This window comes from Ostrinia nubilalis, chromosome 11 (assembly GCF_963855985.1).
Source record: "Ostrinia nubilalis chromosome 11, ilOstNubi1.1, whole genome shotgun sequence".
NCBI lineage: Eukaryota > Metazoa > Arthropoda > Insecta > Lepidoptera > Crambidae > Ostrinia > Ostrinia nubilalis.
The window spans coordinates 8164739-8178012 of record NC_087098.1 but is presented as its reverse complement, the minus strand read 5'-3'; the positions used below and the strand labels follow the sequence as shown (position 1 = coordinate 8178012).

The 13274-nt window shown below is 45.5% G+C and overlaps 1 protein-coding gene across 1 annotated transcript in view; it reads right to left on the bottom strand.

The window, feature by feature from the left end:
- Positions 1-1137: 1137 nt before the first annotated feature.
- Positions 1138-13274, bottom strand: part of LOC135075984 (uncharacterized) — a 36361-nt gene continuing 24224 nt past the window's right edge. The window contains exons 2-4 of the mRNA XM_063970431.1: positions 11823-12521; positions 10830-11062; positions 1138-1286 (exon numbers count right to left, since the gene is read on the bottom strand). Of these exons, the coding sequence (XP_063826501.1) occupies positions 1138-1286; positions 10830-11062; positions 11823-12445 (1005 nt within the window). The 5' untranslated portion in view covers positions 12446-12521. The remainder of the gene's footprint in view (positions 1287-10829; positions 11063-11822; positions 12522-13274) is intronic.

The window sequence follows — 13274 nt, the reverse complement described above, 5'->3', positions numbered from 1 at the left end:
GGAACATTATGGCCATGTTTTTAAAATATTTCTAACAACCCTCACGTCAATGTTACTCCGCTAAGTCATTTATCGGCTGTTCTGGAGCCCTTCAAACACCGAAATGCAAAAATAGAAGGCCCGTGTTATTATTTTTTTTTTTTTCAATTGACTATCACCATGTTCGAAATCACAGGGATGATTACATTATTTTGAAATCTATAGTCACAGGGATGGCTTTCAGAGTTGTGGCACTTGCATACCTACTATTCATGATGCTTTCTTTATATTTGACTAAAATGCACTTGTACTTTTTGACTTTTATCTTTTATTTTCGTTATAGTAGGTTTTATAAGACAAGGTAGTTTTCAGTTGATGAATATTCATGTTTTACCATAATTATGGTTAAAGGTAGTAGTTTGCAAATTAGTATTACATCCAATCATAAGTGATAATTTAATCTTAACTCAAAACAATTTTTAGTTTGGCTCAGTGGTACAAATAGTATCAAAAAAAAAGTGCGCCATTATGAACATGCAATAAATTACGTCACGTGCATTGAGTGAAAAATGTTATTGTAAACTATTTGAACCTATCACGGTTCACCACTGATCTGAATATTATCGTGACGGATGTAAATAGACTGAAACTATTAGAATCGCTTAAATAGACTTCGTGAATTAATTATCGGTTTACCTTGTAGTAGGTACTCGTGTAATAGAATACGGGCGGTAGGCTTAAAATAAGATTTTATGTCGGGAAAGTAGCAGCTTTGCCACTTTGCACTTGCTTACCTATTCATGATCAATTGAGAAGAATGCCATAGGGTTTTGTACCAGTCTAAAGTTGAAGTCGAGGTACATGCTGTTCACAGTAGCGGTGATGATGATTTTTCTGTAATGGGAACTCGAATTTGCTTTTGAGCCGTAAATCGTAGTGTGTAGTCGATGGGTGATGCACACAGCGTTGTGATATCTAGTACTTAATGGTACAGTTTCAGTAATGGTAATTAGTGTGGGAAATGGAGATACTCGAGTGTCCTACGAATTTATTAGTGACTAATATTATTGAAGTGTTACATAGCCCTGGCTCCTTCTATGTTCTTAAGTGTTAAGTGTCGATTTTAGAAAATACTACATTATTTAATATCCCATCTCGTTAACTGCAAGCAGTTTTCTCAATTGTTAGGTCGGATCCGGAATATCGTAGCCGTATCCTATTAGAAACCGGTATCTGTTCTGAGTAGTCCCTGGGAATTAGGTAGTGCGATAGTTCTGGGTGGTGCAGTAGGATCTGGCCGTGTGCAGCTAAGAGTATGAAGTCATTGGTTGACTTAGGCTCCCGAGGTAGGGTATCAAAATGTGGACCGCAATTGTGATACCTGGGACTCATTCGATTTTTAAAGTAATTTTTGGTAATGATGATGTACCACATGGCCTTAGTGACTTCAATGTAGCAATTATTAGGAATTGTGAATAGTAATGATTGGATTTCTAAAAGCTAGGTAGTTTCTAATAGATAGCTATGGTTACTAGTTAGTATCACTAGACATCTACTTGGATGGCTTTTATTTTAAACAGTGGATAGAGTATAGGAAACTAGTTGTAGAAAGAGTATCTAGTAGTACTGAAAGTTAATTTTCCTCATTTCTGAAAGCACATAAGTTGCTTGAAATAGAGGACCGTGTCATTTGTTTTTTTTTTTTTCAACTTGGCTACCGCACATTCTATGATGGCATAGCATTTACCAGCTACTTTCGATTTGCTTCGTGACACCAAATTACAAAATGTAGTCTTCGGAATCACTTTAGACTCTAAACTTCAGTGGGGTCCTCATATTGAAACCTTGTCAGCAAGGCTCAGTTCAGCTGCTTTTGCAGTGAGTAAGGCAATTAAGTGACATTGAAAAGGCAAGGCTAGTTTATTTGTCATACGGCATATTGTTGTGGGGCTCAGCTGCGGACATTGAAACTGTGTTTGTTCTGCAGAAGAGAGCAGTGCGGGCCATTTATAACCTTGGACCCCGATTTTCCTTGATAGAATTCTTTAAGGAGATTAATATACTGACAGTAGCTTCACAGTTCATTTATGAAAACCTTTTATATGTTCGCAAAAATATAGAGCAATTTACTAGAAAGAGTGATTTACACAAGTTCAATACAAGAAACAAAAATAAACTTGCCGTTCCAAATTTCAGACTGCACAAGATTGGTAATTCATTTATGGGGAAATGTATTAAACTTTTCAATAAATTACCACAAACTGTTGTAAAATTGCCCATTCATAAATTTAAAGCACATATCAAAAGCACCTTAATGAAATAGGGCTACTATAAAGTTGATGATTATATAAAAGATAAAAATGTTTGGAATGTTTAACTACCTAGCTCGCATCAATACTTATAACTATAATTTGTATATTTTAAAGACTGTAAAACCTTGAAAAGGAGGCTGACAATAGTGACTGAGTTTCTTGCGCTGCTTCTTCTCAGCACTGGCCCATTTATTGTCCCGAAGCAGTGGTAGGGTTAATTTGCAAAAATAAATGAATTTAGTACCGACCGAGTAGTAAATACCGAGTATCACATAATAAAATAATAAATAAAATCATTTATTTGCAGGAACATGCTTACAGATTGGTGTTAATTTAGTTAATTCCAGCATATTCTGTCGCATGCGACGTGCAAAAGTTCTTGTTCTTATAGTTTTATTTTTTTATTTAATTTTTCTTTATTCAGAAAACCACAGCTCTTATACATAACAGCAGCATAATAATAATACAAAAGTTATGTTAATTATTATTGCTACATTTAGTTTTAGATTCAAATTAATTGTAAATGTCAAATTAAGTTTCATTACCGATGTCAGATCATTCTATTACTTAAAAAGTCATTCACTGTATAATACATTTTAATTAACAAAAAGTAAAAAACTGTACTTTTAAAATTTGTATACAATGTAATAGTCTCATACGTTGGTAATTTAATTCAAATGTAATAAAGCACAGTTATAGAGCTTTCCGGGCAATACCTTTAAAACCTAGTCTGAAAATACCTTATCACGTCAAACTGATGTTGATTATTGCTGAAGTCTCACCTGCTCTATTGGGTGACGATCTGGGCTAGCATGGGAGAGCTGTGAGGGTCTTATCTACCATTGTGGATAATGATCCCGCACAATGTATTTTGTTAGTGGAATAAGTGACTTATGACTTATACAAGACTCATGACTTGCGACTATGACTGGGAGGGCTGTGGGGGTCTTATCTACCATCGTGGATAATGATCCTGCACGACTTATGACTATGACTGGCTCCTGTGTGGAGCGGGGCCCCTGTGTGGGGCGGGGCTCCTGTGTGGGGCGCTCCTGTGTGGAGATGACTTATGACTATGATTAGGCTCCTGTGTGGAGGTGACTTATGACTGTGACTGGCTCCTGTGTGGAGGTGACTTATGACTACAACTGGCTCCTGTGTGGAGATGACTTATAACTATGACGGGCTCCCGTGTGGAGCGGAGCTCCTGTGTGGAGCGGGGGCTCCTGTGTGGAGCGGAGGCTGCCTTGGGTGGCGGTGGCTGCCTCGGGTAACACCGGGTTGGGCAACCTGCGCTAGGTATTCGGTAACTTGTGTCAATTTTGTGTTTTTATTGAAGAATTTCCTTTGTGTTGATCATTTATAAGATCTTCGAGTAGTATGAAATCTTTGAGTAGTATGAAATCTTTGAGTAGTATGAACCATTTGATTAGTATGAACCATTTGATTAGTATGAACCATTTGATTAGTATGAACCCTTTGAGTAGTATGAACCCTTTGAGTAGTATGTACCCTTTGAGTAGTATGAACCCTTTGAGTAAGTAGTATAAAAACTCTGAGTATAAAGTACCCTCATTTTTTGAAGTCAGGTTTGGCCGAGCAATATAATCCATAAATTTTATCTCATTTGCAGATGATTCTCAAGAGTACTCATCACCCGAGGACGTGTGAAGCGTCAGGAAGGCCGTGTCGTAGAATATTGATTGTCATGTAATTACTTAGTAATCATTTTAATAAAACCAAATAATAATAATAACATTAATTTTAAATGTAATAAATTATAATTTGATTTATTGTAAATGTCTAGTTTTGTTATAAAATAGTTTGCAGTAAGTAAAAGGAGTTGTATTGACCGTACCGAGACAGGTCGGGCGCTACCTGCTAGCCGGTTTGGGTGGGGATGGCTGTATAAAAGAACGAGCACGACCGTAGTCGTGGCATTACTCATTCGCTTCGCATCGCTCGCACGGTACGGACGTGCGCTCCGCCTCGCCCGCCCGCTCGCATGCGCTGCGCTCCGAGTTCCTCGAGCTTATCGCCTTCGCTCTGCGAGTCTTGTTTCTGTGGTGTTTTGTCACAATTACGTGGCTTGCCCGCGGCTGCGCTTGGGATACCTAACGGTGATAACGAACAAGCGTAGTTAAACGCCTTTCTAAAGGCGGTTCGGTTCGATTGGGAGCGACCGACAGTGCCTTTTTCAAGGCGCTGAAATTTCCTGCCGCCGCCGGTATATTAGGCTGTGAACCTTGGCCTCCTGGAAGGCACGTTTGAGAGGGTGAGGCGTTCCTCCTCGCCCTTGAGACACTCGGTTTCACAGTCTTTTCACTGCCGGGCGTGACCCCCCCTACCCCTCCCTATTTTCCATCCCTGAAGGAGCGTATCCCTGGTTGTTTTTGCAACCGGGGCCCTCCTGAAGGACTGCTAGGAGTAGGTACTCACCCTACGTCGCGGCGTTGCTACGTTGCGGCGTAGTTACATTGGTTAGGGCACACTTTTCCCACTCACCCCGCACGGTTTACACCGACTGTGCGGGACTTACACACCGCTATAACCACCGAGTTTCTTGCCGGCTCTTCTCGGTGGTTGCGACTTGCGAACCGGCGTAGATTCACGCGTCGCGAAACTCAACTCCATGCCATGGACACGGAGGAACTCTTAAAGTTCCTCCGGGCCACTCACCCGGAGGTCCTCTCCGGGTTTAAAGCCCACATACGGGCAAAGACCCTCGCAAGCTCTGTTTATGAGGAGCCTGCTTCCCCTTCATGTCCCGAGGACGCCATGTGCGATCCGAACTCGGCCCCTCTACCAATCCCGCTCACGAACGAGCACTCTATTGTGATAGATCACCAATCCCATGCCCCCAGTAGGGACATGGAATGTGACTCTGTCTCAGACGCCGATGACGGTGGCTTCACCACCGTCAGTCGTCCGAAGAGGACCCGCAAATCCGCGGCCTCTCCCCCTCCTTCCCCCCCTGCGAAGGCGCTGAAGGCCAACTCGGGCCTCTCTCAGCCCTCGCAATCTTCCCAGCCCTCCGGCTCGCAGTCGAGCACCGGGCGGACTGCCAGAGTCCCCCCAGTCTTTGTCCAGGACAAGGCGTCCTGGAACAAGATTTCCGGCGCGCTCAAGGAGCGCCACATCAATTTCTCGCACGCTAAGTCGTGCAACGTAGGCATTAAGGTGTCCTTGTCCACCTCGGACGAGCACCGAGCCCTAACACGTTTCCTCGATGAAAACCGTATCGGTTATCATACCTTCCCTCGCGAGGAGGAAAGGGAGCTGCGGGTTGTTATCCGTGGCCTTCCCAAGGAGCTAGACTCCGCCTCCATCTTGGCCGACCTCAAGGCACAAAACTTTCCCGTCAAACAGGTTCACCGTCTGTACAGGACTCGTACACGTGAACCATTTGACCTTGTCCAAGTAGTCTTGGACTATTCCAACGAAGCGAAATCGATTTTCAATTTAAAAACGGTTTGCTTCATCTCCGGGCTCAAAGTTGAGCCACCCCGAAAGCGCGGCGCTCCCGGCCAGTGCCACCGCTGTCAACATTACGGGCACGCTGCCCGTAATTGTCACGCCCGTCCTAGGTGCGTCAAGTGCCTAGGCGATCACGGCACAGCCGACTGTGTCCGTGACAAGGCCACAGCCACCGAACCACCGAGCTGCATACTGTGTGGTAGCCAGGGTCATCCTGCGAATTATCGCGGTTGTCCCCGGGCTCCACGCACTCAGCCGCGTGCCCCCATCCCCTCTGCCCCCAGGCAGATCAATGCTACTCGCAACTTTGCGGTAGCAAGTGAGGCTCCTAACCTCCGCCCCAACAGGCCCAATGCTTGGGCTAGGCCTCTGGCCTACACCCAGGCTGCCAGCCTTACTCCCACACCCACCCAAACAGCTGTGGCCCCACCCGCGCTCCAGCAGGCTCCTCAACCCCACCCAGCCCCTAAGGCTACGCCAAAGGCACCTACCCAACAGGCGCCTAACCCAAGTCCCCCTGCCCCTAAGGCACCAGCCCACAAAGTCCCGGCCCCTCAGGCCATGCCCCAGCCTTCACATTCACCTGCGGCTGACATTAAGTTGGTCAGAGACTTCTTTGGCCAAATTAATGTCGGCGAGATGTTTGTGATCGCCGCAAAACTGCGCGCGACTAATGGCGAAGGCAACATCATGGATAGGTTATCTATCCTCGCCGAACACGTAGACTTTTGCTACGCTATCTCCTCTTTCCACGCTCCGTAATGGCTAATCCCACCGCTAGGATCAAACCCCGGTCAATCACCTTAGCATTTTTCAACGCTAACGGTCTTAGACAGCAGAAGGACGAGGTTACTCAGTTCCTTACCGACCACCAGGTCGACATCTTTCTGGTTCAAGAGACCCTCCTAACACCCTCTATTCGCAATCCTAGGATAGCGAACTACAATATCATTAGACACGATAGGCCCACACGTGGCGGCGGCACGCTTATTTATTATAAGCGTTCTCTGCACTGTGCTTTAGTCGATCCCCCTTCACTCTCTAACCTAGAGGTCTCACTCTGTCGGCTAGCCATGACTGGACACGAGCCCATCCTCATCGGCTCGGTTTACCTCTCCCCGAACAAGACTCCCTTAAGGAGCGACTTTCAGGCCCTCTTTGCTATGAATAGTGCAGTCATTCTTGGCGGCGACTTTAATAGCAAACACACTCATTGGGGTTGCGTAACATCCACTGCCAATGGCAACATGTTAAGCGAACTCTCTGAGGAACTCATCTTTGACATCTTAGTCCCTATGACGCCCACTCACTATCCTTACAATGTCGAGCATCGGCCCGACATTCTGGACATGGCAATTCTAAAGAATATAGGCCTCCGCCTACACTCTATAGAAACCATGCACGCGCTCACTTCTGACCATCGCCCGGTCGTACTACAACTAGGCTCTCCTGAGTCTACACCCACTATGAAGACAATTGTGGACTGGGACAAACTCAAGGTAAAACTTGGGAACTGTCAGAGCCCACAACTGTCCTCAATCCCCGACGATATAGTTTCGCCTCACGAAACTATTCACGCGATCGATGCGCTCACTAGTCACATCTCGGTCGCCATCGGCGACTCGTCTAGGCAAGTGCCTGCGATGGCTAACCACCGTCTCAGGTTGCCGGACGATGCGCGAGAACTATTGAGGGCAAAGAACGCAGCCACTCGCGATTATGACGCTTATCCAACCGAGGAAAACAGAGTCCGCCTACGTTCCTTACAGCGCGCTGTCAAGGCTCGTATCGCGGAACTCCGTAACAATCAGTGGGATGATCTACTTAAAGAAATCTCGCCATCTCACCAAGCCTATTGGAAGTTGACGAGAGCCTTTAAGTCCGACACCGTAGCGTCCACGCCACCGCTTTTACGTCCCGATCAAACGCTTGCGTTTGACGACGACGCCAAAGCCGAATGTCTAGCCGACAGTCTAGAAGCACAGTGCTCCCCCAGTACCCTCCCAGTAGACTCTGCCCACCTCCGCATGGTGGACAGCGAAGTCGAACGTAGAGCCGCCCTCCCTCCGACCACAACCCTAGACCCGACCAACGTCGACGAGGTGCGAACGATAATCAAAGGTTTCCGTCCCAACAAAGCCCCCGGCCCGGACCGTATCTCTAATAGAGTCTTACGCGCCCTGCCCGCCCCCCTAGTATACCTCTTGGTTGCTATTTTCAACGCGGCCATGTCTCACTGCATCTTTCCCGACGCGTGGAAAGAGGCAGAAGTCATTGGCATCCCGAAGCCCGGTAAGAAACTGGCTGACCCCACAAGCTACAGACCCATCAGTCTCTTAAAGACCATGGGTAAGTTATACGAACGTATAATTGTCTCTCGATTAAGAGATTATGTTTTTTCTAATAATCTCTTAATAAACGAACAGTTTGGCTTCCGCGCCTCACATTCCTGCGTACAACAGGTGCACCGCTTAACGGAGCACATACTTAGCGGCCTCACTGCTAAGCCACCCGTAGGGACAGGAGTGCTATTCTTCGACGTAGCGAAGGCATTCGATAAAGTCTGGCACAATGGCTTGATTTACAAGCTTTACGAACTCGGTGTGCCGGACAGTCTCGTGCACATCTTACGTGACTTTTTATCGAATCGCACCTTTCGTTACCGAGTAGATGGCTCCCTCTCCTCCCCCCGCCCCATAAGAGCCGGAGTCCCCCAGGGCTCCGTGCTCTCGCCCATCCTCTTTTCATTGTACGTCAATGACATCCCCAAATATCCGAATACGGATTTAGCCCTCTTTGCGGACGACACCGCACTCTACAAGTCCGGACGTAATCGGAATTACGTCATCTTGGCGCTCCAACGCGCAGTCACGCAATTAGGCGAATGGTTCAGGAAGTGGCGTGTCGAGGTAAATCCCGAAAAAAGTGCAGCAGTGTACTTTTCTAGGGCTTTGTCTGCGAAACGTCCTCCGGTTCGCACTCGTCCTAATGTCCCCACCCATCTCACCTTATTTGACCAAACTATTCCTTGGAAAAGTGAGGCCAAGTACTTAGGTGTCACCCTCGACCAGAGATTATCGTTCGCTCCGCACCTCAGACGTGTCTTGAGCCGTGCGAACCACTACATCCACCGACTGTACCACCTAGTTGGAAGGAAAAGTAAATTGTCACTTAGAAATAAGTTGACAATTTACAAAACCTGCATCCGTCCAGTGTTGACTTACGCCAGTCCGGTGTTTGCTCACACTTCCTGCACAGACCTTAAGAAATTCCAGACCCTCCAAAACAAATTCTTACGCCGAGCTGCGGATGCCCCGTGGTTCGTGCGTAACACGAATCTCCATAGAGATTTCGAGATCCCATCGATTGATCACTTTATGAAAGAAGCCTCTCGCCGCTACTTTGATAAAGCGATCAACCACAAGAACCCTCTTATCGTTAGCGCCGCCACGTATACACCCCAGAAAGATGTCGCTGCCCAATACCGACGACCTAGGCATGTCCTAGACGACCCGGACGATCCTATTACCGAATTTCTTAACACAGACATCACTGCCTTAAGCACGCCAACTACTCCACAACACAGTAGCTCGTTACACCGTACTCGCCGGCGAGTACGAGGCCCTGCTTTCCATTTCGGACGGTACAGACATGTACCGGGCCGGTTCTCCCCTATCCGTCCCCCGGACACGGCCTGAGCCGAGGTCCGAGCCTACCGTGGCGCCCTCAGGCCGCGTCCGTAGTCCCCTCGATCGGGCCCACTAGAGTGAGCCCGCCGTAGGCTGGACTTGGGTCCAACACCGCGGTGGGCAACCCTCTAGTTGGGTTCGCCACTGATCGGGCGCCTTATGCGCTCGATACGGCCCGATCGCGAACGTCGGTCTGCGACCGACGCGGACGAGCCTGGGCTTCGCTACGCGAAGCCCACACTCGGCCTCGTCGGCACGCGCACCGACGATCGCCAAACGGCTAGAGTACCTTCTGTACTCGCCACTCTGCCCGGTGAAGCTGGAAAAGCTCCTCAAGCTACCAGCGCGCGTCCCTTAAAAAAAAAAAAAAAAAAAAAAAAAAGTCGTGGCATTCTGGCCTTACCCGCCGCTCGGTATTGTTGTCTCGGTCCTGTGTGTGAGACTGCTCGAATATTATTATTGTTATTATTGTATTCTTACCGAAATACAACAATCTATAGTGTAAAAACTATACATCGGTTTATTTAACTTCCTGGTGAAACATAATGTCCTGCCCCTTCTGACCGTTCTCCGACAAATATAATAATTTACATTAATTTAATAAACATCCATCCTGTTAAACCTACTTTAATCTAGCAAAACTGGGTACTTATCTCTATCCACAAATTTCAGGAAAATTAAACTAGTTAATTTCAACTTTATTTAATAGAGAGGTCTGTTTATAACGTTTATCTTGTCACTAAACAAACGTACCTAATATGTAAATTGCTATCAAAGCGAAACAAAAGTCTGGGAGTTTAGGGCAAATCGGAAATAATGTAAACTTTAGCAATCGGGTGGCCTATTAAAATTTCAAAGGCTGCGTAGGTGTTTGTATTAGCTGAGCTAACATCGCGTAAATTAGCGATTAGTTTTGCAGTGTTGCCATAACTCAGTATCTCCTTTCGTTACAGCAAAGTTTAATATTGGATGGAGTTATTAGTTAAGTTTATCGTCTTACCGTGACTGAAATGCTTAATTAAACATCTAAGTGGATTGACAAGAAATGTGCTTAGTGAAAAATACGTAGTACCTAATCGTAATGAAGGAGCAATTTATTGATTGTCATGTCATTACTATTTAGTAAATTACTTTGCGACATTAGGATGTGCAATGCTGATAGCTGGACCATCTTGCCTTTACCTTTTTGATTTTTTATTGTTAGATTTGTGGTAGCTGTTTGTTTGCCGCGCTTTTAGTTCTATAGGTACAAAGACCTTTCGTCCGTAAAACACCTAAAACTTCAGAGGTCTTTGCGAGAAAGAAATGAGACATCATCTATTTTCACAGGTCGCTCTAGAATCTCTCAATGAAAATTAATAGACTGACTTACCATGCGTATAAAGCGGTGGCACACGATACTTCACAGCAGCAGTGCAGGCAATGGCGCCCGTCCCGCCTCCGAGTTGTAATCCATGTGATAACACCTGGACGATGGTTCCCACGACTGTGATGGTCCACCCCCACCCCCCTTCAGGGTAGTAGCGGCGAGCGAGCGTAAGAGCGGCGCGCGCTCGTAGCGCTGCCGCTGTTTCTGCTCCAACACTGGCCCCGGCGCTTGCGCATCTAACACACACAGACACTTCAAACTTAGAACTGGGGTTCGGGGATCTATCTTATCTATTGACACATTTCCCAATTCTATTTTTTAAAGAATTAATCTTTAACCCATTGTGTTAAGCTTGTGTTACGAGTGGATTCACCACAATAGTCCAGCGCAGAGGGGATCGAATCACGAGTCGGCCAGTCGGACAGATGAAGGTTCGCCGTACGGCTATTGTCGCTTTATTTATGTTGCTAGTTGTTAATGTTATACTTATACCTACTACTAACCATGATAAAATCATGTACAGTAATGTAGTACATTAGTTTTAAAGATAATAAGTATTTTACTGAAAGATTTATTTCATCTTACTCTTTGCGAATTTTGGCAGACGTATGGGATGCATTATTCATACACAGAGTATCGTTTCCGGATACAAGGATGTTACACAAATGTCTGCCTTTAGAACATTCAAAGTTTATGCAATAAGTTATGCAATATGTATCAATCATGTGGATAGTTTTAAATTCTACGAGTGTAAACTTAAAGGCAAACCAAAGGCTCTTCCTACCGATAACTTTTGTATTTTCATCTTGCTTGAAAAGTCTAAATTCAGTTCAAGCATCTTATAACTCATGAAAATGTTACCTAATATTATTCGGAATAGCTTTAAAGCTTGGGAAATGTGTCATGATAGTGATGGACACATCTTCAAATGATTCAGGAAATGGACGTAGATAAACCCCCTTTACGAACCCATTATACGTGTCACACTGCACTAACCGTCGGAATTGCGTCACTTCGCGCGCTGCCTCGTATCCGACACTTTTAGAGCGTCCTCGTTCCGCGTACTTTTTGCACTCCGGCAGCCTGATGCGGTTGCCGCTAACTCCACACGTGCAGAGCAAGTCTTCGGCCCGTAGCTTAGGAGCGGGCCGATACCTCGGCTTGTACCGGTCCTTGCAGTCGCAATCCCGTTTCTTCCACGACAGGAGACGCTCCAGCAAAGTCCTCCGCCTGACCAAGCTCGTGCTCTCCACAGTAGCCGTCGTTTGGCCCGTGTCCAGAGGGTATGACGAGCTCCGATCCACCTCCTGCGCCGCCCCAACTTGCCGATTATCATAAGTGATCCGTCTATTGTTACACGTGAATGCTGGGGCGAAATTGTGCGTAATGGGCTTTTTGTCGGCGGCATGATTCGGCCCGTTTTTGGGTGGGAAGCCATTTTTTATTTTCGTGACGTCCGTGTGAAGGGACTTCCAAGTGGCGATGACTTGATCCCGGTCGGGGGGCTCGGCGAAGTCCGGGACGGTGGTTGAGTCGGGGAGCCTCGGCTGCGGGTCAGGCGCCGGGGCGGGCGCATCCCGAAGGTGCGTGGGCAGGCTGTCACACCGGCGGAGCGTCATTGTTATGCAAATTCGGCGGTCTCATTTTTGTTTAACACTCATAGACACTTCTTCACATTTCACTGCACATTGATATCTGTAAGAGAAAAGTGAAATTATTATCTGAAATTCAGTAAGTATCAGCACTGAAATGTTTACGGGAACAATATCCTAAAAAGATACGTCCAGTAACTGGACAATAATGTCATTGTTACAGAATACTAATTCTGCGTATAAAAATATAGACATAGGCAGGTATTTAATTTAAATGCACAAGGGTTTAAATAAATAAAAAACTTTCGTAGGACAACTTTAAATATGACTAACTAAGCCGTAAATCATCTACACGCATAATTCCAAATTACGCGAGTTCACAGCAACAAGTACCAGAGGAAAGTTTACAGACGCCACACGGCGCAATTATTAAATTCCAACTTGCACTGCTGTCTACTGCACAACTTGGATTTACTCGGTCCCTTAAATTTTAGCTGAGTTTTAAAATATACCAGGCTAAGCATTAAATAAGTTGTTACTCTGCGACCTACGAATTAAAAGCATAAACTTGCTGTAAGAATAAATCTGTCGTGGATTTTCTATAATCTTCCTTCCTTCTTTTAATGTGCTAATAAGTAATTTTATTTCAATAAGTAATCTAGATTATGTGTTTAATTAACAAAACGATATAAAAATTATCGTACGGAATACCGTTTACTTCACAAATTGCATTAACAAAAATAAAAATTATATTTTACAATGTGTCAGATCGAGTTATAAAAATTACCTACATAACTTTTATGGCGCGAACGTTAATTAAAAACTAAGTGCAACCAGATTAAAAATTACGAGTTGT